This window comes from Phragmites australis, chromosome 20 (assembly GCF_958298935.1).
Source record: "Phragmites australis chromosome 20, lpPhrAust1.1, whole genome shotgun sequence".
NCBI lineage: Eukaryota > Viridiplantae > Streptophyta > Magnoliopsida > Poales > Poaceae > Phragmites > Phragmites australis.
The window spans coordinates 4,040,384-4,065,114 of record NC_084940.1 but is presented as its reverse complement, the minus strand read 5'-3'; the positions used below and the strand labels follow the sequence as shown (position 1 = coordinate 4,065,114).

The 24,731-nt window shown below is 46.8% G+C and overlaps 3 protein-coding genes across 5 annotated transcripts; 1 reads left to right on the top strand and 2 right to left on the bottom strand.

The window, feature by feature from the left end:
* Positions 1–2,193: 2,193 nt before the first annotated feature.
* On the bottom strand, positions 2,194–7,055 carry LOC133902097 (protein PIN-LIKES 3-like). Its single transcript, XM_062343673.1, has 11 exons — positions 6,827–7,055; positions 5,509–5,683; positions 5,237–5,316; positions 4,972–5,096; positions 3,769–3,890; positions 3,449–3,670; positions 3,257–3,349; positions 3,087–3,187; positions 2,864–2,916; positions 2,605–2,793; positions 2,194–2,488 (listed from the first exon to the last, which is right to left on the bottom strand). The coding sequence occupies exons 2-11, from the start codon at positions 5,641–5,643 to the stop codon at positions 2,361–2,363; spliced, it is 1,248 nt and encodes a 415-aa protein (XP_062199657.1). The 5' UTR covers positions 5,644–5,683; positions 6,827–7,055; the 3' UTR covers positions 2,194–2,360.
* A 1,666-nt stretch (positions 7,056–8,721) lies between these two features.
* Positions 8,722–10,428, top strand: LOC133902118 (splicing factor U2af small subunit A-like). 3 transcript variants are annotated; one of them, XM_062343701.1, is made up of 3 exons: positions 8,722–8,870; positions 9,029–9,213; positions 9,301–10,428. In XM_062343701.1, the coding sequence occupies exon 3, from the start codon at positions 9,351–9,353 to the stop codon at positions 10,203–10,205; it is 855 nt and encodes a 284-aa protein (XP_062199685.1). In that variant the 5' UTR covers positions 8,722–8,870; positions 9,029–9,213; positions 9,301–9,350; the 3' UTR covers positions 10,206–10,428. The 3 variants fall into 3 exon arrangements, with proteins under 3 accessions (XP_062199685.1, XP_062199686.1, XP_062199687.1); XM_062343703.1 differs by having other exon boundaries at positions 8,787–8,870; positions 9,149–9,215; XM_062343702.1 differs by lacking the exon at positions 9,029–9,213 and having other exon boundaries at positions 8,723–8,870.
* Positions 10,429–13,083: 2,655 nt separating this feature from the next.
* On the bottom strand, positions 13,084–16,015 carry LOC133902116 (heat shock 70 kDa protein, mitochondrial-like). The gene is made up of 5 exons (XM_062343700.1): positions 15,830–16,015; positions 15,587–15,654; positions 15,403–15,481; positions 14,612–15,178; positions 13,084–14,525 (listed from the first exon to the last, which is right to left on the bottom strand). Exons 1-5 carry the CDS (start codon positions 15,899–15,901, stop codon positions 13,275–13,277), a joined length of 2,037 nt encoding a protein of 678 aa, XP_062199684.1. The 5' UTR covers positions 15,902–16,015; the 3' UTR covers positions 13,084–13,274.
* Between the last annotated feature and the right edge of the window lie 8,716 nt (positions 16,016–24,731).

Below are 24,731 nucleotides of genomic sequence, written 5' to 3'. Positions count from 1 at the left end.
CATGAAGGCAAGTCCTATCTCCATGATCATATTGAACTTATATTTTCAAATGATCTGCATGATCAACTAAAACTAGACTTATTATCGCATATGCTATGTATTATGTTTTCTTTCAAATTACTTGTAGTAGTTAATCCTATTAAACAATTTTCATGCATAAAATATCATCATCCAGAATACATATAACTCTAGGAATTACCTATCTCTATATTAACGTCAGACGACACCTTGAAATGCATCTCTTCGGAGATATCACTTCGTTGTTTATCAAATTAACTCATATACTACGAATCCATGATGGTTGTGAAATCATTGATGTTGTGTGGGATATGGAGGGTGATGTGTGAAAATGGGTAAAAACTGTTTTGGCGAGGGCATGTAGAGTAGTCATCCGATCAAGGATGCTCTTAGGGACTTGAGTTACCTTTATGGTATTTATTGCCAGAAGATATATAACCTGGCTGTTTAAGCACCGAATCTTGTGTCGTCATGCTGAGCCACCCCCGCGTAATCATGTGTCATGTATGGACAAGACTTGACTTTTTTTTTTCATCGAACTGGGTTGGGCATCATACTAGAAGGCTGAGAGTCAGGAGCAGTTAAGTGACTATCTGGCTATCTGTTTGAATGTGTAGAGACCGACAAGTGCTTAAAAATGGAACCCGGTATTTAGTACAAGATCCTTAGTACTTGGGGGTAAATCTCGTAGAAAAGCCCGACAAGAAATGTGATTGAAGTGTCTTGGTATGATTCGCTCCTCCGCTTGCAACGGTTGAAGGCTGAATATATTGTGTGGGTATAGTGTACAACTTCTGCAGAGTGTAAAACTATTTACATAGCCGTGTCCACGGTTCTGTACATGCGAAGGCACAGTCATATTTGATTAGACTCTTGGTGCGTGTATCTTGATGAGTGAGTATATGAACTAGATGTTTGTATGATGAGGTTGTGGGTGGAGGAGCCACATTGGTTCTGGTCGGTGCTGCAGACGTCGAGGCTCGCTCACACGTGCTGACGCGGTGTGGTGAGGCTTGGGAAGATGCTTGGGTGACCCCAAAACCTTTATGTGCTCTTTTCGCAGATGTTTATGAGATCTGTGTTGATTCTGATATTCTGGTCTGCCAAGCTTTTTTGAAAAATTGGAATTTGGAATTTAGGAGATGGCTAAATAGTGAACTTTCTGACCAATGGTCCTTTGTACAAAATTTGGTGGCTCAGATCAATTTGTGTGACTCTGAGGATGTGGTCTCTTGGTCTTTTGAGAAGAAGGGTCGTTTCACTGTAAAATCTATGTATAAGTGGTTGATGAGGGGTTATCCCAATAAGTCTTTTAATCACATTTGGAATGCAAAGGTTCCTCAGAAAATCAAAATCTTTTTACGGCTATTAGAACAGCATGCTCTATTGACTAAAGACAATATGATTAAGAGAAAGTGGACTGGTGATGGTACTTTTACTTTTGTACTCAACAGGAATCACGTGTGCATTTATTTTTCCTTTGCCCAGTTGCCAAATCTGTTTGGGGTTTTGTGGCTTCCTTTCTTGGGGCAAATACTATTTCTAATTCTGTTCAGCAATATTATGTGTGGGTTCAATCTTGATTAAGCAAATGGCAAGTTTTTCATGTGGTTGGGTTGGCAACAATATGTTGGGCTATTTGGAAAGCTAGGAATAAAGCATGTTTTGAGAAAAAACTCATTCGTGATCCTAGTGAAATTATTTTTCACTCATGCTCTTTTTTGAAAATCTAGGCAGAGCTGTTAAAAGGCATGAATAAGGATGAGCTGATGAAAGGCGCTCAAGGGCTTCTCAGCACCGTTTTGGGCGTTTTGTCTTCGCAGCAACGCCAGATGCCTCCTTCTTTGTTGATTCCCAGTTCTTCAGTCGTGATCTATGAGGTTAATGCGGACGTGGGCACCTCCAACTCACCAGACGTTGATGAACTCGCTGATTAGTTTTTACTCTATTTGTTTGTGCCTCTTGGTTTTTTGTCTCTCTCGTACATGGTTAAACTTAGCTGTTCTTTTCTTAGAGTTTCCTCTTTGTCCTGGTTACTCTTTGGTCTGTAAATATTAAAGTTCTCTCGTTCTATCCCTTCAGTCAGGACTGTAATCGTCACTGCTAATTACGTTGCTCCGTTATCTGGTAATGTAAATGGGGTTTCCCGTTATAAAAAAAAAAAGAGAAAAGATAGATAATAAGACGCATTAGATAACAACATTCAAAAGTTACATTTCCCCGGCCGGCGGTACGTGCTGCGAGGGTCCGTCCAGATCGATTAATTGATTTATTCTCAGCAAGACGATGCGATATAAAGGGACAATACTACGCTTCGGCCTCGCCTTTCTGCTGCAGCAAGCTCACGTCGACAGCGTCCACATGAAGAACGCGGACCAGACGGTCACGGCGACGGACGCGAGCGCGTACAGCCAGACGAAGATCACGGAGCACTCGCTCTCCCCCACGCCAAACAGCTGCATTATAGTCCCTGAAAACAATCAACACACAACTAAGAGACCAGCCCATGAACACATACGTACACATAATCGATGAGAAAAGAGCAAGAATCTCCATCTGGTCTCTGCATGCAGGTGTGTGGCTTACCGATGTTCATCGCAGGTGGAACGGCGTACTGCAGCAGGAGGATGAACTGGTACAGGGGGTCTGGCTGGATGAGGCCGAGACGGACTGCTCCCTTGACCAGCCCGGTGCCTAGCAGAGGGAGCAGAATGTATCTGACAACGATGACGCCTAGTATGATCGACGGCGGGACACTTGCTCCACCTCGTACTCCTGGAAAGAGTTTGTCAAAGCATGATAGTACAGCATTGTATGACAGTTGCCTGTGATCAAAGCAAGTTACCATTGAGAAGGTTTCCTCCCATTATCAGTGTGACCGATGGAATCGCACCTCCACTGTGCAGCAAAAGAGCCATAAACATGATTAGATGTGCTGATTATACCCTAAGAACTCATTTGTCCTCCAACTGACGAAGATAATAAGGTAAACAACCGCATGATCAAGAGGATCAATGGTTACAACAAAGTGAAGTATGCCCACGAAATCAAGAAAGTGGAGAAATTACCCTATCAGTTCAGCTGATTCCTGGAGCACACGAAGAGGGGCATTTTCTCCGATTATAGTATTTCTAATTAGAGGTGTTCCTCCAATTATAAACCCGACTATCTACAAAATCAAGGTGGTAAATTGCCTTGAATTAAAATATAGAGTGAATATCTTCTAAAATCAGTGTACCACTGCAATGGTTGAAGGAGCAAACAATTTCTTGAGGTCAACTGTTCCAGAAATCCGTGAGAAAAAAATCCTTGCTCTCTCTGACAGTGGGATCTGTACAATTTTAAATTTATAGTGTTACAAGGCAGCAAAATAGTGTTGCATATAGAACAGCACGGCATATGGAAGAAAAGTCTTTCAGCACAAAGATACCTTATATTTGTTGGGAGGCATGTTCTTGGATATCAACGGCAGCGTGCTTTCGTTCGTATGATCATTCGAGTTTGAGCAATTCTCTTCTGAAAATGTTCCTGTAGCACTTCCTGAAATCGACACTTTTGTCTGATTTGATTGAGCATCGCCATCTCCTTCAGTCACTTTTGATGTGGCACGCACGATATTGTACACAATCGTCCACAGAAACACGGCACCAATCTGCAGTAAATCGTTCGCGATAGACAATGGTTTTAATATAACAAACATAAGTAGGCTTACGTGTTCCGAAGAATATACGGTAAAAATAATTGCCTTACAGCCATCGAGAGCGAAGAATATGATAGACCATAAGTCTGACAAACATCAGGTGCTCCAAAAGGGCTTCCCTTCTCTTTGCAAAGAGCTGGAATGACGATAAGAAAAATATTGCCCCAATTGCCTGCATCCATCCAAGAAATCAGCTGCAGTTTTTGAAAATAAAAGAGAATAACAAAACAAGGGCTATATATCCTTGAAGCTGGAGCTGCCGTTCGATCCATTCTTCAAAGTTTCTGATTTCACAGTTACTGATCAGCTTACTTCTAAACCTAGTGAGGGATTAAATGTCATACATAGCTTTTAAATTTCTTGATATCATGCATTTTTCTCATTGTCTCATCTTTGTTTCATGGAATGGTGCAAGGTGGGTGGAGGTGACAATCAGTATTGTGGCTACTACAATATCGCAACTGGGCACTAACCAATTTGTACCAGCTGAAATATTTTGAGATGAGACTTAAGTTGGCCATCCGGTCAGAGACTAACTGGTTTTGGTTTCTTTTATTTGAAACGATAAATGTCATCTTCAGTTGTACGAAATTGTGACACTCAACCTGCAACATTTTGGACCATCATGGATTTCAGCCTAGTGGCTGGGTACACCCTAAAAACTATAAATTCAATGATAGCAATTTTGATAAGATGGTGATAAACTATTTCTTTGGTTGTTGCTTTTGATTTGGTTATGACTGGTATTAGGAATTCTATATCTGACGGCATGATTGAATGAAGAAAAGATTTTTGACAGTGACACTTGATTTTTGACGGCATGATTGAATGACGGCTGGTTACTTGTATCTTGATTCTTGATTGCTCACTTGTCCTCATTTTACTTGTACCGTTGTGACTTGCATATTCATATTGACTTCTAATAAGGATTTTCAAAGGAATAAAGTGGGATAAAACACAATTTGTATACATCCAAAGGTAAGTTGAGCCCTGCACAGCAAATCTGAACTAGAATCATGAGAACAATTGCTCCTTCATAAGCACAGACCTTTAGAGCAAACAAACATGCAAATGACATACCTACGGTAAAATAAGCATGTGAAGCTCTGCCTTATGTTTATCAATAAGTCGTAGTTTACTATTATTTACTTGCAATTTCAAAGAGAAGGTATAGAAGTATTCTTAATTACCAAAAGTTAACTTATTATTTACTGAAAAGCACAAATAAAAGGTAGAGAAGTACTCTTAGTTACCAGCAGAACAACAACCCAGAATGAGGCCTCTTAGCTTTGCAGGTGCTCTGGTGACTTGTATCACGATCCACCCGAAGATTAGACCGAAGATAAAAATGAGAAGAATATTCACTGGCATGAACCACCTGTGTTAGGTAACATAAACAATCCTCTTATTTAGTTCTCATTGTTGATTAGAAGAGCACATAAAAGGTCTTTTGGTATGTCAGAACAGCATGTAACTAACATTACTGAATAAAGTTGAATGAATAAACAGACGACTCACAATTTAGTGAAGCTTTCCATGGTGATTGTTTTTGCCAAATATATTGAAACAAGGGATGGATTGAATACATAAAATACTATCTGCAGATTAAAAATATTCAGAGAAATTTCAAAAAAAAAAAAAGATGTGGTGGCCACTCCACTGGCTAGTGTAAGTAAGATAAAATTACGATAAAAGATGATAAATGGAACTCATTATTGAAGATTGATTATTTAGGTGAATTTGCTGCTTTCATGCAGCCTTCCACTTGTGCCAACATCAACATCACTTACACTGTTTAAATGTTTTCTTGCTTCTTTTCCCAATATACCAGCAAAATCACTTGCTAGGAACGACCCAACACCAGTTACCAAAAGCATGTTGAAGACCGGCACACATGCTGTGATGAAGAGCTCCAGGAGACCCATATTCTTTTTTAGGATCAACGACTATGCAGCGCTTCTTATCCTGAAAATAAACGCCAGACATGTTTAAAGGGCTAAAGAGAAGTACTAACCAACATATTCTTCCTTAAGTTTCGTGTGATCATATGGTTAAATGCACCAAAATAGAAGTACAATATATCATTGATTGTTTTTCCGGAATGACTGACCAAATGTATTTTCATGGTATAAAGAACGTAAAATACACAGCTCTTTGCATTTTTTTTCTTCACTCTTTCTTTTCTGTCATTACTCAATATATAAGCAAACATGTTTGCCTTCAGCTGCAGTTATCTGTTCTATCATTTACTCCATTATGTCGAGTAAATAACACTTTGCTGAAGCTTTTTTTCTTTTCATACAAAGACGAAATGCGTGATGAGAAGATGCATGAACAACAAGCAGCCCAAAAGACCCAACAAGAGAAAAAAGGGGATAGTTGAAGTCATGAAAAAGATAGCTACAAATCGGAAGTTTTCCTTCGTCGACAAGACAGGCAACTGCTCTGTACCTTTTTCTTTGTCACATTATCCCTCCTCCAATAAGCAACAGAAGAAGAAACAACCAAGCCTTGCTGTCATTGGAGCCCATACAAATCAGGACAGGATCCTAGCTAGTTATTTCAAACCAGCCTATGATTCTAATCCAAGGACGAAGAAGAGCAAGAGCTCTAAAAAGAGGTCAGTGATTAGTCATCGCTCGCACGATCTGTGCTTACAGTGTAGCTCGTCGCTAACTATTCTTTCGCCTGTTACTAAAGATCTGTGATTCCGGAAAGTGCAATATTTAGAGCGAGTATGGAGACCACTCGTCCTCCACTGCACTTCATAGGCAAGATGTGCACATGGCATTCGTAAATAACATCTGCTCGTCGGCACTGTGGGGTTTCAGTACTGACTAAGCTAACAGACTGCATTGAAGATTTAACTACACTTATCCAGGGAGACGCGAATTAAATTGTGCAGAGGCCGATGACTGATCTTGCCAAAGGAAGGAAGAACCAAAGCCTTGCAAACCGTAACATGCAGATAGTTTTTTTTGGGGGGGGGGAGCGGAAAATGTAGAAAGGTTTTCAAGAACAGAACTGAGATCCGTTGGATCATGGGGTGGAGGAGGGGAGACAGAACTGAGATCCTAGTGCGTGGTAGGACTAAGGACCAGTACATACCAGCTGGACTGCAACGAATCGTCCTCCAAAGCGAAGACGACGAGGCGAAAGCGAGGCTCTCTCTCTCTCTCTCTCTCTCTCTCTCTCTCTCTCTCTCTCCTCGATCAGAGGAAGAGGAATTGGCTTGTCTAGCCCGCGAGGCGGCGGTAGTGCGTAGATATAAAAAGTTGGCGGCGACGGCCTGCATGCTTCCGTGGCCGCCTTTGCTTCTCCGTCGATTGGCGGCCTCCCGGCGCGGTCTGAACTCGGAACCCTCTTCTTCTCCTATTGGACTGCCCTAGAGCGTGGGGTATGGACGACAGCCACGGGGGTTGCCGTCTCCACGTGGCATGCGCTAATGCCCCAAAATTAATTTTTCCTACGAAGTATTGCGAAGTATTGCACCGTGGATACACACCTTTTTTTTTTTTTTGCCTATGTCAGGTTCCCATACGCTCAAAATGGTGTTGGCGAGTCTGCCGAACTTTATTTAGGTTTTGGTTGCTAGCGACTTAGTGGTACATTTGTTTATTGGAATAATAACTACTCTAGGGATGAAAACGAACGAGAACGGTCGGAAAAACCTCTAACCGTTTTCATTTTCACATTTTCTCTCGAAAACGGAATCGAAAACGGGAAAGCTGGAAACGGGTACGAACTCGGGAATATCGGGATATCAAAAACGAACCAATCCGAACATAAATATGCGGGTATCAATCAGGAACCGATAATTTAAAATGAGAACACCAATCCGTATAACAATGATTTCAAGCATCGGCACGATACATAATTAATTCACACCAACAAAAGTAATTTATATCATACACAGATGAACCACGTAATGACATAAATATCAACTGAAAAACAACTATCATGTCGTAACTCGAGTACTCGATATAACATACAATCACACAAAAGTTAGGATTGTAAGTGGTGCAAGAGCTTGAACAACATCGGTAAATCAGCAGCTGATCGAGACTGGATCACTGGGATCTGGTTGAACTTTGGGATAGAGGTTATGTTTAGACTGGCCGGCCGGGCTTGCATGTAGGCTATATTGTGATTTGTCAAGTTTGATCTCAATTAGAAAAACGGAAAATTCTAGATAAAAAAAGGGGAAATTCGAAAACGGTCGGAAAAACTCCATAACCGTTTTCATTTCACATTTTCTCTCGAAAACGGACGAGAAAATGTAGAAAACGGATCGGAACGGAACGGGATTTATCCCGTCCGTTTTCATCCCTAAACTACTCCATTCAAAAACAAATCCACTTACAAATTAAAAAACTAGTCCAAGTTTGTAATTAGAGGTCACTTAGGTTCTATTTGTTTTGTTATGGATTGTCACATTCTAACTTTTATGAAAAGCTTCTTTCTATCCGATTATCTATTATGAAATTTCGTAATATAATTTGTTTTTAAATTATAACTGTTTATTTTTACTTTTATTTTTGAGCTATAATCCGTTTGGTTTTCAATCAGAGTCAAAAACAAGAAGGGCCTTAAGCTAGCTGGACGATGGCGCGTCGACGGTACCAGCGTGGCTTGGGCCTCCCACTCTTCTCAGTTCAAGAAAAGAAGCATCCGGATGCTAGCTCGATTGGTAAGGACGGCGGTAAGGACGGCGCTCGCACGACGTGAGTCCTCGAGTTAGCTTATGTTTAAGTCCGAGCGTTCGTACGGGTGTAGACGGAGCGGTCTTGCTCAACACTAACTTAAAAAAAAAGACCGTGGAATGGATCCACTGTTAAAAAAAAGTTCAAGAAACGAAAAAAAAACTTTGGGCTCCCTCCTCGTGGGCTGAAAATCTTAGAGACTTGGGCCTCACACAATCATGGGCTGGGCTGGACACGAGTGGGCTCTCCAGACGCCCCACGCTCCGTGGAAGGTTCTAGTAACTACCAGTTCATCCAACGCCCACCATCCGATTGAAAACCACCGGCCCGATGCGACTCTGCGACCTTTATATGCGCTTCTAGAGTCTACGCGACGCGAAGGAAGGATCGACCGAATCAGCCGTGCTCCAGTCCCGCTTCCCCTCCGGCCACGGCGGCGCTGCTCTCCGGTAAGCCTCCAGCCCCGCATCCATCTCGCTGCGTATTGACTTTGTTTCTCGAGAATGTGTGCGCTGATTGGATTAGAATTGGATTGCCCGTTCCTTTCGTGGTTCTCGATCCCCGTGGATTGATGCTCTTGCGTGCCTTCTTTGTCGATTCTTATCAGGCCGGAAGATTGGATCTTCCCCTACAAACCCAAGCAAAAGGATAAAGATTAGTTTTCTTTCCGTCAAATTTCTTCTATTCATTATATTTGCCCCGGAATTGAGTCCCTGCTATTTTGAAGGTTTCTTCTCCGGGTGAAATTCGAATCCCAAATCGGCTGGAATTACTGTAGCGGCTGATGCTATTGTGTATTGTCAATCGAGTTCTTGGACTCTTCAATTATTCTACTTGTTCTTGTGCCTGTGATTTCTGATTCTTGAATTGAAACCACAGAAATCTCTAGGCGACGAATCGAATCGAGCGAGTCGAGGAATTAAGAGGTCATGGCTGAGCACCTGGCGTCCATCTTTGGCACGGAGAAAGACCGCGTGAACTGCCCCTTCTACTTCAAGATCGGCGCGTGCCGCCACGGCGACCGGTGCTCCCGCCTGCACAACAAGCCGTCCATCTCGCCGACGCTGCTGCTGTGCAACATGTATCAGCGACCGGACATTATCACCCCGGGCGTGGACGCGCAGGGCAACCCCATCGACCCGGCCCGGATCCAGGAGGACTTCGAGGACTTCTATGAGGACATCTTCGAGGAGCTCAGCAAGCACGGCGAGATCGAGAGCCTCCACGTCTGCGACAACCTCGCCGACCACATGATCGGGAACGTGTACGTGCAGTTCCGTGAGGAGGAGCAGGCGGCCCGCGCGCTGCAGGCGCTGCAGGGCCGCTACTACTCTGGCCGCCCCATCATCGCCGAGTTCTCCCCGGTCACCGACTTCCGCGAGGCCACCTGCCGCCAGTTCGAGGAGAACAGCTGCAACCGCGGCGGCTACTGCAACTTCATGCACGTCAAGGAGGTCGGCAGGGACCTGAGGCGGAAGCTCTTCGGTCACCTGCACAGGTCTCGCCGGAGCCACAGCCGCAGCAGCCGGAGCCCGAGCCCGTACCGTTACCGCAGGAGCTCATCGCGGTCTAGGGACCGCAACGACGACTGCCACTACTATTACCACTACCCTAGTGGCAGTAGTGGCCGGAGGAGCAGCGAGAGGCACCGCAGCTACGACAGCGACGGCAGCCGAAGGCGGCGCGGGCGGTCGAGGAGCAGGAGCCCGGTGAGGGAGGGCAGCGAGGAGAGGAGGGCGCGGATCGAGCAGTGGAACCGCGAGAGGGAGGCGGCGCAGGTGTGAGCAGCGCGGCTGCAGGTTGCTGCAGTATTGGTGTTGGCTTGGCTTGTTTACCAGGTTGCTGAAACTGTCATCTTGCTGCAGTTAGGATCAGGGTCAGGTCTTGAATCGAACATCAAAATTGGATGTCTAATTGTGATCTCGTTGTTATTCAACTTAACTTTGGGATTGAGTTGATGGAACCTAATTGCCTGTTTGAGTATGACTTTGCGGATGGTTAAGCGGTGCTCTGTGTAATGTTCCATTTTCTCAGGAAGTACTATGTGACGCCCGTTTTCTCGCCGCGGCCCAGCCCAGCGCTGTCTGCTTCCGGCCCAGCCCACCCCGCGCGCGCGTCGCTGCCAGAGGGGCCCGCCCGTCAGCTCTGTCGTCTCCGCCGCGCCCCGCAACAACTCGCGCCCGTATCCGAACCGATCCCGAACTGCCGCGCGCCGAGTCCGATTTCGCCGCGCCGTCCGCCCTACGCGCTGCGCCCCGCAACAGCCTGCGCCCGCCCTCGCCTATATATCCCCAGCAGCGCCGCCCTGAGCTCGCACCGCCGACCCGAGAAGGAAGATTCAAGGTTAGCCGTCGGATCCCCTTTGAACGTTCCTGATTAGATCGCAAAATACCCCTTCGCTAGCCGTCCAGATTGCGCCACGTGTCCCTCTTAAACCCAGTTAGCAGTAGAGACACGTCAGTGCGCCACGTGGATGTCCCTGTCCTACGTGGCAGAGCCCAGTCAGCATTGGATGCCCAGTCAGCAGCCCAATCAGCCTGTGACGTCAGTATTGCGCATTAATCAGGATTTTCAGTATGAAAAGAATTACTCCTATTCTCGGAAAATAGGGAGATTTGCAAGGAAACCCCTAGGCTTCACTGTTTTTGCATATAGGCCCTTAGATAGTTCTGGATAATTGCAATTTGGCCCCTGGACTATAGGATAATTGCAATTAGGCCCCTGGATTTTAGGGTAATTATGTTTAGGTCCCTGAACTTTGCACTTAAGCCCCTAGAACTATCTGTTTTACAATTTAGTCCCTGCAAACTTTCAGAAAAGCCCCTGTAGAGTAGAATTAGTGTAACTTTTCCATACGACCTCCGATTTAGGTGATTTTCGCGCTCCCGAGATCGTAGCAGCGTGTACTTTCTGTTCTTAGCCTTTTTAGAATTAGTTTCTCCTGTTTAGTGTGTTGTATTTAGCTGTTTTGTTATTTCTTTCCGGTGTGTGCTTCGGCTTTAGGAGGAGAGCAGAGTGCCAGCATTCAAGATCAAGTTTTCGAAGATTCTGAGCAGCCAACTTACGAAGGCAAGTGTCCTTGATCACCTTGATTTAACCATAGATCATTATAGTTTACTTTTCCTTAGTTGCATGCTTGTCTAATTTTGAATCCCATGAATAGGGTTTACTAGAATTTGTATGGCCATTCCTTGTAGCCTCTTTTGGGGTTTTTGGGTCCTGTAAAAGGGTAGCCATGCTAGTGCAGTCATGGATTAGAATTATTATGAACTTTGATTAATAACTAAGGAACAAGTACTTGGGAGAATTGATAATCTTGTAGTAACTTGAATTTAGAGATCCCAACTGGATGGCTAGTATGTGGTGGAGCTACACAGCAGGGTTTGTGTATGTTCCTGTGTGGGATCCTAAGGACCGGTTCTTGGAGCCTGTAACCTGGCAAAACAGCACAACCATGAGGCCTATATGGGTACGGCCTGGCTAAGTAATTAGTGTTCTTCGCATTCTGTACGCACCATTGGTTGGTTCAGTGGCACAAGAGGGGGCCTCTGCAGAGGATGGGATCCCTGTTAGCGGTGAAACCTCAGTGGGTGCTTATAGATGTGGAGATACTTTGTAACAGCCTTGTAGTGAGACCCCGGCCATACACCCCGGAAGTGTAAGGCAAAAAGGGAATCACGACTCGTGGGTAAAGTGTGCAAACTCTGCAGAGTAAATAACTGATCGATCAGCCGTGCTCACGGTCAAGAGCGGCTTGGACTTCTTCAGGATTAGATGGGAACTTTAAGGGTTGGTTTTGGGTAGTCGGATGGTGGTTCTCCCGATGAGTCGGTAGCCGGATATGGGATATCTGGTGAGTCTGGTAGTCGGATGGAATCCGATGAGTTATGTTCTTAAATTGTTGGAATAAAAATCTAGTAAATAGGATTGCTAGGTTGTTTGAGTCTGGTTTAGCTGAGCATAGTCGCAGTAATCCCCAGGTTGACTTTTCCTTGTCAATAGCCTGCATGTCATATTTTTCCTCCACTTGCTGAGTACTTTATGTACTCACGCTTGTCTTTTCCTTACCCTCGGATGCTGCTCAGAAGGTGAAGTCTTCGAGGAAGTCCCGGGCGAGGACGCTGATTTCTAAGAAGGAAGAAGGTGTTGATTGAAGACCATGTCCTAGGCTGGTGTTTCCCCCGGACAACGCCTGTGGATGGATGGGTGTTCCGCTGCTATTTGAAGATTTATTAGTATTTTCTTTCAGACCTTCGGGTCCTTTTGTAAGGATTGTTTACGTTATTTAAGACACAGTTTATGTTATCACTAATAACGTCACTGCATGTATGTAAAACTTGATTCTGGCATACATGTGGAATACATCTGATTGTTTCCTTTAAAACTGGGTGTGACATACTACTTTACATGCACTTGCGCACGTATAGCCTATTTTCCATGGTGTATGTATTCTGTGGTGCCGAACTTGTTGCTTATGAACTATATGGCGGTCCAATGGTTTCATCAGTACATCACAAAGGCTATGTGAGTCTGATCACCGATCAGTAAGTCACAGGTCGCAACAACTAGACTATCACAAGTATCGAGCAGAAAAAATACCACATTATCCTGCTATAATCAAGACCAACAAACAAGAGCTAACAATCGACAAAACATCAGGAATGTTACGTGAATGGCTCAATTAACTGATACGAGTTTGTCCCCCTCACAATTTATCCGCGATCCCAAAACTTGCCAAAAGAAAAGTTAAAATTATCGTAACCCTCACACAAAACTAGGAAACCGGAGGCAGGTAGAGATATTAACTTCCTAAATGGGTACATGGAAAACTAGAAAGTCGATGTAGCTTCAGTCTACATCTTGGCTTCCTTTGCATCCTGGTATTCAGCTTCAGGAGTTTGATCTCCGCCGCCGCTGCCGCTGCCAGTGTTGCCACCACCACCTTGTTGCATGTGCTCTCCAATCTTCGAAACCGCCTTGTTTGCAGCTTCCAGCTTCTGCTTGATCTTGTCCAAATCATCCTCAGCCATTGCTGCCCTCAGATCAGAGATAGCGGACTCTATCTCTTTGGTTACTTCAGCAGGAACCTTCTCCTTGTACTCGCTGACACTCTTCTCGATGCTGTAGATTGTTGTATCAGCAGAGTTCTTGAGATCAATCAATGTTTTCCTTTCCTGATCCTTCTGGGCATGTAGCTCAGCCTCCTTCACCATCTTCTCAATATCATCTTCTGACAAACCGCCAGAGGATTTGATAGTGATTTCTTGCTCTTTGCCGGTGGACTTGTCCTTTGCTGACACCTTGACAATACCATTGGCATCAATGTCGAATGTGACCTCAATCTGAGGCATACCTCTTGGAGCTGGTGGAATGCCTTCAAGCTGGAATTCACCAAGAAGCTTGTTATCTGTAGCCATCTCCCTCTCACCCTGAAGCACCTTGACTCCAACCTGTGTCTGGTTATCTGCGGCAGTGGAGAAGACCTGGCTCTTCTTGGTTGGAATTGTGGTGTTTCGGTTAATTAGCCTTGTGAAGATGCCTCCAAGAGTCTCAATACCAAGGGAGAGCGGTGTGACATCCAGCAACAGGAGCTCCTTCACATCGCCCCTCAAGATACCACCCTGAATGGCAGCTCCCATGGCAACAGCCTCATCAGGATTGACACCCTTGCTCGGAGCCTTGTTGAATATCTGAGAAACAACATCTTGGACCTTTGGCACCCTCGTCATACCACCAACCAGTAGAACCTCATCGATCTCCTTTGCAGTGATGCCAGCATCCTTGAGGCAGTTCACACATGGGATGCGAGTTCTCTCAATGAGATCGCTCACAAGAGACTCAAACTTAGATCTGGTCAGGGTAATGTTGAAGTGCTTTGCACCAGAGGCATCAGCAGTAATAAAGGGAAGGTTGATTTCAGTCTGCATGGTTGAAGAAAGCTCAACCTTGGCCTTCTCAGCAGCTTCCCTGAGCCTTTGCAGCGCCAACTTGTCCTTGCTCAGATCAATGTTGTCAGACTTCTTGAACTCACTAACCAGGTAGTTAAGCAATGCGCCATCAAAGTCCTCACCACCAAGGAAAGTATCACCATTGGTTGCCTTGACCTGAACAATGTGTCAGCGTTAAGAATTAGAATGGCAGTTTCAACATTTGCATTCAGAATCTGCACAAGATGTGCAGCGAAAATTACCTCAAAAACTCCATTCGATATCTCAAGGATTGATACATCAAATGTACCGCCGCCCAAGTCAAACACAGCAATCATGCCCTCCTTGTTGTTCATACCATACGACAGAGCTGCGGCAGTGGGCTCATTGATAATCCTCATCACCTCCAATCCAGCAATCCTACCAGCATCCTTGGTAGCCTGGCGCTGAGCATCATTGAAATAAGCTGGGACGGTAATAACGGCTTTGGAGACCGTCTTGCCAAGGTAAGACTCTGCAGTTTCCTTCATCTTGGTTAGAACAAATGCACCAATCTGGCTAGGGGAGTACTGCTGCCCACCCATTTCCACCCACGCATCACCATTCGGTGCCCTGACAATCTTGTAAGGGACCATCTTCATCTCCTTCTGAGTTTGCGGGTCATCAAAAGTCCTACCAATCAGACGCTTCGACCCACGGATTGTGTTCTGGGCATTAGTCACGGCCTGCCGACTAGCAGTGATACCAATCAGGAGGTCACCATTCTGATTCCTGGCAACAATGGAGGGTGTTGTCCTCGCGCCTTCCGCATTCTCAATCACCCGCGGTGTCTGCATAAACAAATTCATTGATTATTTTCTGGCTACCATCATCACTACCAAGTACCAATTGAAGATGTAATACAATCACAGCAATTCAAGAGTCAAGACATACTATTAATTATTCTAAAGAAAAAATTTCATGCTATTAAATACAGATGGAAACAGCCTGTCCTACAAAGTACAAACAACAGAACATGGTACGCTTCAGAGTGAACAGGGGGAAAAAACCACACCTTTCCTTCCATCACGGAGACGCAGGAATTCGTCGTGCCCAAATCGATCCCGATCACATCTGTAGCGGCTGGCTTTGAGCTGCGCACAGTACATTCGATTAAACACCGAAGAAGCAAGAAGCAAGAAGCAAGCTGCCATAGATGCACAACGGTTGATGATATTGCATCCCAAATTCCCATTTACCTGAAAGCACGAGCCACGGCTCCGAGCCTGGAGAGCAGAGGAGGCGTTGTTCGATGGGCCGCGGGAGCCTAATCAGATCACACGGTAGAACAGATCAACGCATCGGATCAGCTCAAGCATTACATAAACACCCGCACACGAACACTCAACGCCGAATATCGCGTGGTAATCTCAGGAAGATTAGAACTTGGCCAGTAAACAAGAACTGCAAGCAAGATAGGTGCGGGGGAGCAGAGGCGGCACCTGGGAGATGGCGGAGGCGACGGTACGGCTGGACCTGGCCAGCCTCGACGCGATGAGAGACCCCATAGCCATGGCTGGTGCTCAAGCTCGGGCGGCGGCGCGTGGGGGGTGGAGAGGAGGAGGAGGTGAGATCCGAAAACCCCTAGCGGGCGGCGGCGTGTGTTCTTAAACCCCTCGCAGTCGGCGGCATTGGCTTGGGAGAGGGGAAAGAAACGGAGGTCAGGGGCATTTCCGTGATTCTCGTCGGGCTAGGCCTGTGGCTGACAGTGGGCCACGGGTTGTGGGTGGAAGGTTCTAGACGGCATCAATCTGCCTCCCTCCGTTGGCTTGGAGGTTGTGTTCAGACTTTGGCGTTAGGAAACCAGTTTATAATAAAATTTGAATCCGTTTTAATCTTTAAAGATTTGATCTTTTAAAAATATTTTTTATTTTTTGAGATTGATTCTATTTTATAGAGTTTTTAGCGCTATATATATGGGGTAGTACCCCTCATTATAAAACAGATGAATAAAGAATAGATAATATTTTTCCTATATTGTGTCTCTTTTTTGCAATCGTTCTCTGATAGAATCAATGTAATAAACTCGGTAGCAGCAGTTTATCAACATATTATCAGCACGAGACTCTGTCTGGATTGAAAGGATGAATCATCTCGCTCGTAAGGATTGAAAGGTACGATCTATTCGGTACATATACTCGCTGCTACTGTTTTCTTTACGTCAAATTGATTTGTATCGTATGAATAGCAAATGCGTATGAACAATAGCGAGTAAATAGAGAATATCGCATGAACATATCGCAGTGTAGGATCGAATCATGAATAGTACTAGCGTGATGAATAGTAGCACAGCGAGATCGATCTGCACAACAGCGTGACCACGGCTGGTGGGGCTCGCAACCACCACCTTGCCGTCGGCTGGTACCGGCAACCACCGTCTCTGCATAGATCCATAAAGAAGAAAGGATTTGGAGGGGGGATATGCATCGCCGACATGAAAACCGGCGACCACCCAACTGTGCTCGCAGCACCACCACCTCGCCACCCTCGGCAAAATGGCAAGTCGGCAATCGTCCGTGCACAAAATTGCAGTGGCTCGAAGGCCACCGCCACAGCTCCAAAAAGAAGAAGAGAAAAAAGGGGGGAAAGGCGCCGCCGGAAGCAGCACCCCTCCCCTGTGCCGCCTTGATAGTGACGTTGATCTGTTCTGCACCATCATACTTCAACAGCCGAGCTGCTCGGATCCGGTGACTCCCTCGCCTTGACGCGCCCGACCCCGCCGCTCCCACATGAGTTGCCACGTGCCGTGCCTCAACACGCCACGCCACCCGGCGCCAACCCCATCGCTCCCGCACTAGCACTGCCCACGGTCGGCCTCACCGCTCCCGCACGAGCACTGCCACGTGTCACAGCTCGACGCGCCGCCCGGTGTCGACCCCGCCGCTCCAGCATGAGCACGGCCGCGCGCCACGCCTCACCACCCGCCATCGGCCCCGCTGCTCCCGTAGGAGCACCAGCCAGCACGCCGACACCACCCCGATTTATGGAGGCGCCACGGGCCGACCTGGCCCAATAAGTAAAGAAATCCAGTAAAAAAGAAAAGAAAAAGAAAAAAAAAATCCAAATTTTATGTTTAGACCCCTAGTTTTTCCTTTAAGCGCAAACCCTGAAATTTTCCGTTTAAGCCCCTGGTAGTTCTGAAAATTATCCAAAAATCCTGTTTTGCATAGAAATACCCCTGGAATTTGAATTTTGTATTTGTTTTAGCATTTATGCAGTACTTAATTCCGTTATTATTGTTTCTATGCTGATAATTATTGTTTTTACTGTTTAAATTGCCTGTTATGCGTTTAATTCAGTAAAATTCGAATAATAGCATAGAAAATATCAGAAATTTTGTAGTAATCCAATTTAGCAATATGATGCAACTTTATTAGTATTAATGCTTGCATTATTATATCTGTAGATGGCTGGCATCACGAACAAGGAGTTCACTGAGCTAAGTGCTGATGGCCGCAACTATCTCACTTGGACATCAGATGTCCGGATTGTACTGGGAGCGAAAAGACTACGCGCTGCAATTGGTATAAGAACAAGTAGTGCAATGGTTCCCATAAAAGATGAGAATGATCAGACACATCATTTTCTCTACCATTATCTCTCTAATGACAATGACCAGCACTAAGGCACTATGGGGCGCACTGCAGGAGCGTTTTGAGCATCTTAAGTACACCATCAAGTCTCTTGCAGAACAAGAATAGGTCCGGCTCTATTTCTGTAACTTCAAGCATATCAAAGAGTACAACTCTGTGTTGCACTGCATTTGTACACTACTATGTCTTTGTGGGAAAGAGATCACAGAAGAGGAGAAAATTGAGAAGACTCTCTCCACTTTCCACCCAAATGCGGCAACATCCACACACAATCACCATCAATCGAATTATAAGAAGTATACTGAATTGATTGATGTGTTGCAACTCCATGACGTTCTTGATGAAGTTATAAATAAGAACTTCTTATCCCAGTCGCAAGGGAAGAGCAGTTGCCTAGAAGTCAGTCATAACTCTTTCAAAACACGCAAGAACCACAATAAGAAGCGGGGGAAGGGAGGAAAGAAGGTGGTGACAGACAAAGTCAAGTCTGGTGATGATAATGGTAAGATAAAGAAAGAAGTCAAGTCATCTGATGAGCAGAACCAGACATGCTATAAGTACGGTGTTTGGGGTCATTAGTCCCGAATCTGCAAAGCACCAAGTATGTTGTGAAAGCATACAAGAAGAAGAAGAAGAAGAAGAAAGAGCAGCTAGAAGCACATCTTACCATTACAGTGGGGATGGAAGTAGACAAAGCAACAGTGGTTGAAAGGGAAGCATCTCACATAGAAGTTGATGATGCTCCTACACTGGCAGTGAAAGATCTCCCAATGAAAGATGCGGAGGCATCTACTTTGCCCTCCTCCACTGCCATAGATGATACCGTAATGGATGAAGCGGAAAAGAAAGCCACTGAAGATAAAGTGGCCAGATATTTCACATACTCTATCTAGAATTAGAGTAATTAGCTATTTACTTAGTTGCTGAATTTAGAAGTATTGAGTGAATAAATGTAAACTCTAGAAGAGCAATCTTAGCTGCAAACAATTTTTTTAATAGTTAATAAAACATTTAGTCTTGTTGCTAGTTTCTCGTATGTGAATGATTGAATGTTTTATTTATAAAATATGTGTGGCGACCGTATGGAGGAAGTGTGTATTGTGGATAGTGGAACCACAAACACTATCTTAAGAGAAAATGTGTATTTTCAATCTATTAGAAATAGCTCAAAAAAGTAATGACTGTCACTAGTAGTGATAAATGCATAGTAGTTTCTGGAAGAGTCATAGTTATACTACCTATGAGAACTACTTTGCACATTGAAGAAGCAGTGTTGTACCCTGAAGCTACAAGGAATCTCTTAAGTTTTAAAGACATTCACGCTAACTGTTTCTAAGTAGAAACTGGTGAACAAAATGATAGGGAGTACCTATGCATCATTAAGCGTGATAATGAAGTGAGAATACTAGAAAAACTTCCCTCCATGAGCAGTGGCATGTACTACACTCGTATTAGAGCACCTGAAGTGTTCACTACCTTGAAGACTGTGTTTCGTAGTGCAGAATTATTCTCCCTATGACATGATAGATTAGGTCATCCTGGTCTTAGAATGATGAGAAACATAATTACTAACTCACAAGATCATGGCATAAATGTGAAGAATTTTCCGAATCATGAAGATTTTGTATGCCATGCATGTGCTACCGAAAAATTAATAATAAGACCGTCTACCTTGAAAGTACAAGATGAAATCCCTGCATTCTTGGACCGAATTCAAGGGGATATTTGTGGTCCTATTCAACCATTTTCTGGTCCATTTTAATACTTTATGGTATTAGTAGACGCATCCTCGAAGCGGTCACATGTATGTCTATTATCTACCCATAACCACGCATTTGCAAAGTTGATCTCGCAGATCATACAAATCAGGAATAATTTTTCGGATCATCAAGTGAAGTCCATTAGAATGGACAACGCTGGGGAATTTATTTCTAAAGCATTCGATGATTATTGCATTGTATGGGAATTAAAGTTGAACATACTGTACCGCATGTCCACACTCAGAATAGATTAGCCGAAGCGCTGATAAAGAGAATAAAGTTTATTGCTAGACTGTTGTTGCAACATTGTAATTTTCCTGCTATATGTTGGGGACATACAATCTTACATGCGATAGCCCTCATTAATTATAGACCATCCTCCTACAACATTCATTCAACTATGCAACTAGTGCAAGGGGTAATTTCAAAGATTTACCATTTACGCAAATTTGGATGTATGATTTATGTGTCAATACCACCGCAACAACGAACCGCTATGGGACATTTGCAGAAAGTTGGAATATATGTCAGTTATGAGACTGCATCTATAATTCGATATTTAGAACCAACAACTGGAAATCTGCATACGGCCCACTTCGCTGACTGCATTTTTGATGAAAATAATTTTTCGTCATTAGGAGGAGGAAATATACCCTTGGATGAAAAATATCGGGAAATTACATGGCAGGCTAAAGGAATTGCAGCACATGATCATCACACTAGTGAAGCAAATGATGAAGTATAGAAAATCATCGATTTGCAGAAATTAGCAAACAATCTGTCTGATCATTTTTATGATTTGAAGAGCATGACTAAGTCGCATGTGCCTGCACGTAATGCACTGGAGAGGGTGCAAGTACCAAAAGAATGTACTCCTCATCTTTTCCTAGGAGCTCCAAAAAAACAATAAAAGGACAAGAAATTTGGTTTCTCAAATATCAAATATCCGGAGACGTCTAGCGACAGTGGGAAATGAGAGCTTACCACAACTGATCACAAGAGTGCCCCAAAGGAAAAAGAAGGGGAGCCAGTTGAGACCTGGCGATGGTATGGAATCTTAGGAAGTAGGCATACCGAATTTGAATCTTTCCACGCAGGAAGAAATCAGCAAAAATGCGCGCAATGAAATTGACGCTGGTAAACTAAATGACCTTGCTCCAATAGTAAGAAATTATGAAGAGCAAAATGAAGAAGCATCTAAAAGTATAGCCATTGATGAAATAGCAATAAACTATTTGAATTCAGGGGAATCCTGGAATAGAGCAACCACAATAATCGACACATACTTCGTAAACAAAATTACCACAGTTATAGATCATAACCCTGAGCCTGCATCGCTCACTGAATGTAGAATGAGATCAGATTAGGAAGACTGACAGAAGGTAATAACAGCTAAACTATTGTCCCTGAACAAAAGAGATATTTTTGGGCCAGTATGCCACACACCTCCCCACATCAAGCCAGTAGGATACAAGTGGGTTTTTGTTCGTAAGAGGAATGAAAGGAATGAAATTGGGAGGTACAAGGTACAACTAGTGGCACAAGATTTCACTCAACGACCATGTATTGATTATGAAGAGACCTATTCCCCGATGATAGGTGGCTGTCGGAGAGTGAACTCCTGTCGCAGGGATCCCGAGAGACCCCTTTTTAGAGATTCGGCCGGGGGGATGATCCTGGAAAAACTTGTTTGGGAAATAAGCGGGAACGGAAATAAATGCGATGGCTGGCGGGAGACGATCACCCTAATGCAAGAAAAAGTGGGTACGCTGGGTTTTAGACAGGTTCGGGCCGCACGGAGGCGTAACACCCTACTCCTGTATGAACACTATATTTATCCTTGAAGGGAATTCTTCAAGGAGGTATCTGGTTCTAAGGGGAGAGCTGTTTACAAAGAGCTTGAGGCTCTTATGTTCTAGCTTAACTTGAGCTGGTTTGAGTGTCTGTCGATCTATCTTTGGCCTGGTTCGTCGGAGATTGTTAGTCGTCTGGTGGTCGGGGGCCTTTTTTTCCTTGCTTTTAGTGTTCTCCATCCTTTCCTTTTATAGGCGCGCCGACCCCAACATATCCTGAATGGGAAAGAGGGGACGCGAATGCCAAGGTGCCACGGAGAAAGGCGTAATCATTTCATTTTGGCGAAGTGACAGGGGCGGTGGAGAAATGCGGCGCGCATTCGACCACCAGCCGCTGCGGAAGCCTCGGGGCGCCCTAAAAGGGGCCCACCGGTCAGCCTCAGAGGTGCCCAGTGCGCCCACCCTGTCTTGTTCTTCTGCCAGGGCAGGGTGGCAGGCGGAGTGCTTCGATTCTGGCAACGTTATCCCGAGGCACCTGGATGAAACGGGACGGGACCCGTGCATTTAATGGACCCACGGCCCCCTGCTAGTGCATGGCAGGGTCTGACACTGGGGCGTGGGCAGCTGAGAATGTCAGGATGTCAGGATGTCAGACCGCGCGTGCCTATTAAATGCGGCATTGGGCCTTTGACTGGATGACACCCTGACGACGGGACCCTTCGGGTCGTTGAATGATCTTGCGCGAACCTTCGGGGCACCGAGTCCTCGGGGGCTGCCACGTGCAGCCCCGAACACTCTCTCCCGAGTACTGCGGTGGGACCTTCGGGGCACCGAGTCCTCGGGGGCTGCCACGTGCAGCCCCGAGCACTTTCTCCCGAGCACTTCGGTGGGACCTTCGGGGCACCGAGTCCTCGGGGGCTGCCACGTGCAGCCCCGAGCACTCTCTCCCGAGCACTTCGGTGGGACCTTCGGGGCACCGAGTCCTCGGGGGATGCCACGTGCAGCCCCGAGCACTCTCTCCCGAGCACTTTGGTGGGGCCTTCGGGGCACCCGGTCCTCGGGGGCTGCCACGTGCAGCCCCGAGCACTCTCTCCCGAGCACTTTGGTGGGGCCTTCGGGGCACCGGGTCCTCGGGGGCTGCCACGTGCAGCCCCGAGCACTCTCTCCCGAGCACTTCGGTGGGACCTTCGGGGCACCGAGTTCTCGGGGGCTGCCACGTGCAGCCCCGAGCACTCTCTCCCGAGCACTTTGGTGGGGCCTTCGGGGCACCGGGTCCTCGGGGGCTGCCACGTGCAGCCCCGAGCACTCTCTCCCGAGCACTTTGGTGGGGCCTTCGGGGCACCGGGTCCTCGGGGGCTGCCACGTGCAGCCCCGAGCACTCTCTCCCGAGCACTTCGGTGGGACCTTCGGGGCACCGAGTCCTCGGGGGCTGCCACGTGCAGCCCCGAGCACTCTCTCCCGAGCACTTCGGTCTTAGTATTTGGACCCTGCAGATCATCGGGGAACTAGGGTGCTCGGGAACCAGAGGCGGCGGCCCCGAGCACCTTCTCCTGGGACTTAGCTTTTTCTTACCTCGCAGGGTGGTGACATGTGGTGGATAGCCGGCCTGGCCTCGGGACTTAGGGACCCCTGGTTCTGAATATACCGACAGTAGCCCCCGGGCCCGTTGGTAGCCGATGGGACGGAGACTGCGAATGGGCCCTTCGTCGCGACCGAGGCCAAGGCTAGCGCGGACGCCATGTGGCAAGCTTTCGAGAGGTGGCCCTTGCGGACCTAGACCTCAAGTACGTTCCAACGGGAAAATGAGTGGACGCGTGTCCACACAACTTCCGAAGGGTATGATAACCATACGGGCGGCACACGCGGTCGCCGCGCAGATCGAGGAAAATACGCCTGGCAACCGCTGACATCGCGCGATCGGCGGGAGATTCGTCTGACAGTTGCGTCGATCGAGGCGACGCTTCGCCGAGCGAACCGTCTGGGGCAGCAATTTTCGAATTTTTGAGATATAAAAGGGGGAACGGATCGGTCCGTTTCCCCTTTTTACGCTCTCTTGCACTTGCGCTCCTGCCTTCTTGGTGCTCCGAGGCCCTCAGGAAAATCCCAGGCGACCGGAGCATTCTCCCTTCTCCCTCTTCTCCACCAAAAAACACCTTCCACCCTGTTGAGATGACGAGGGTTGGAGGAGGACGCCGGGATAGGACTTCGGACAGCATCTTGCCGGAGTCTCGTCTGAGGAACGAGGAGGCGGCGGATAAGATTAGGAAGCTGTTGGTACCGGAGGGTCAGGAAGGTGCCGTGGTGGTGAGGCCGGCGACTCTGACGCCGGCGACGACCGTCCCTGGGCGGACCGTTCTCTTCACCTCTTTCGTGGCGGCGGGGCTAGTGCCGCCGTTCTCCGCCTTCTTTCTGCAAGTTTTGGAGACGTACGGCATACAAATGGCGCACCTAAGCCCTAATTCCGTCGTGGCGTTGGCGGTCTTCGCGCATCTCTGCGAAATGTTCGTGGGGGTGATGCCGTCGGCGACGCTGCTTCGCCATTTCTTCGTTCTCCGACCGGTGGGGAAGAAGAGGGGGCACTCCACGGCGGACGTCGCGGGGTGCTGCAACCTTCGGCTCCGGGAAGGCCTGGGGGATCATTACATTCCCCAGGTGCTGCGCAGCAAGTGGGAGGAGTGGCGGCGGGACTGGTTCTTCGTCGACATCGACCCCCACGAGCGCCTCGAATTGCCAGAGAGGGCGGCGGAACCTTGGCGATCGACGTGGGAGGCGCCGCCGCCAGAAGACGCGAGGCTGAAGCCGGTGCTGGAGCGCATCTTGGAGCTGCGCGAGTCCGGGCTGACCTCAGTCATGGTGGTTGTGGACTTTCTGCGTCGTCGGTTGGCACCCTTGCGAGAGCGGGCCCGACCAAGCTGGTTCTACACCGGACCGGAGGACATCACCAGGACCCAGATTGGCGCGAGCTGGGATCTGGGGCAGGCAGAGCTGCGAGGGATGACCCGAGTGATCACCGGGACGGAGGACATGAGCCGGGCGGAGCTCCCGTGGCCGGAGATGGCGCTCTGCGCCAATCTCAACCGGGTGGCCATCATGGCGGGGCTGCCAGAGTTCGATGCCCAGGGGCCCGTGGACCGGCCACGAAGCCGGAGTCCCGAGGCCTCCGACCTCCCCGGCCTGGAGGAACTTCTTGGCGAGGAG

Bases quoted from the DNA above. Each gene is read 5' to 3' on its own strand.
- LOC133902097 (XM_062343673.1), bottom strand. From the start codon at position 5,643: ATGGGTCTCCTGGAGCTCTTCATCACAGCATGTGTGCCGGTCTTCAAC. The intron at 3,350-3,448 runs GTATCTTTGTGC...AAAATTGTACAG, and splicing joins TGCCTCCCAACAAATATAAG to ATCCCACTGTCAGAGAGAGC. The intron at 2,489-2,604 runs GTAAGCCACACA...GATTGTTTTCAG, and splicing joins TCCACCTGCGATGAACATCG to GGACTATAATGCAGCTGTTT.
- LOC133902116 (XM_062343700.1), bottom strand. From the start codon at position 15,901: ATGGCTATGGGGTCTCTCATCGCGTCGAGGCTGGCCAGGTCCAGCCGT. The intron at 15,655-15,829 runs GTGCCGCCTCTG...TGATCTGATTAG, and splicing joins TCGCCTCCGCCATCTCCCAG to GCTCCCGCGGCCCATCGAAC. The intron at 15,179-15,402 runs GTGTGGTTTTTT...TTGTTTATGCAG, and splicing joins TCTCCGTGATGGAAGGAAAG to ACACCGCGGGTGATTGAGAA.
- LOC133902118 (XM_062343701.1), top strand. From the start codon at position 9,351: ATGGCTGAGCACCTGGCGTCCATCTTTGGCACGGAGAAAGACCGCGTG.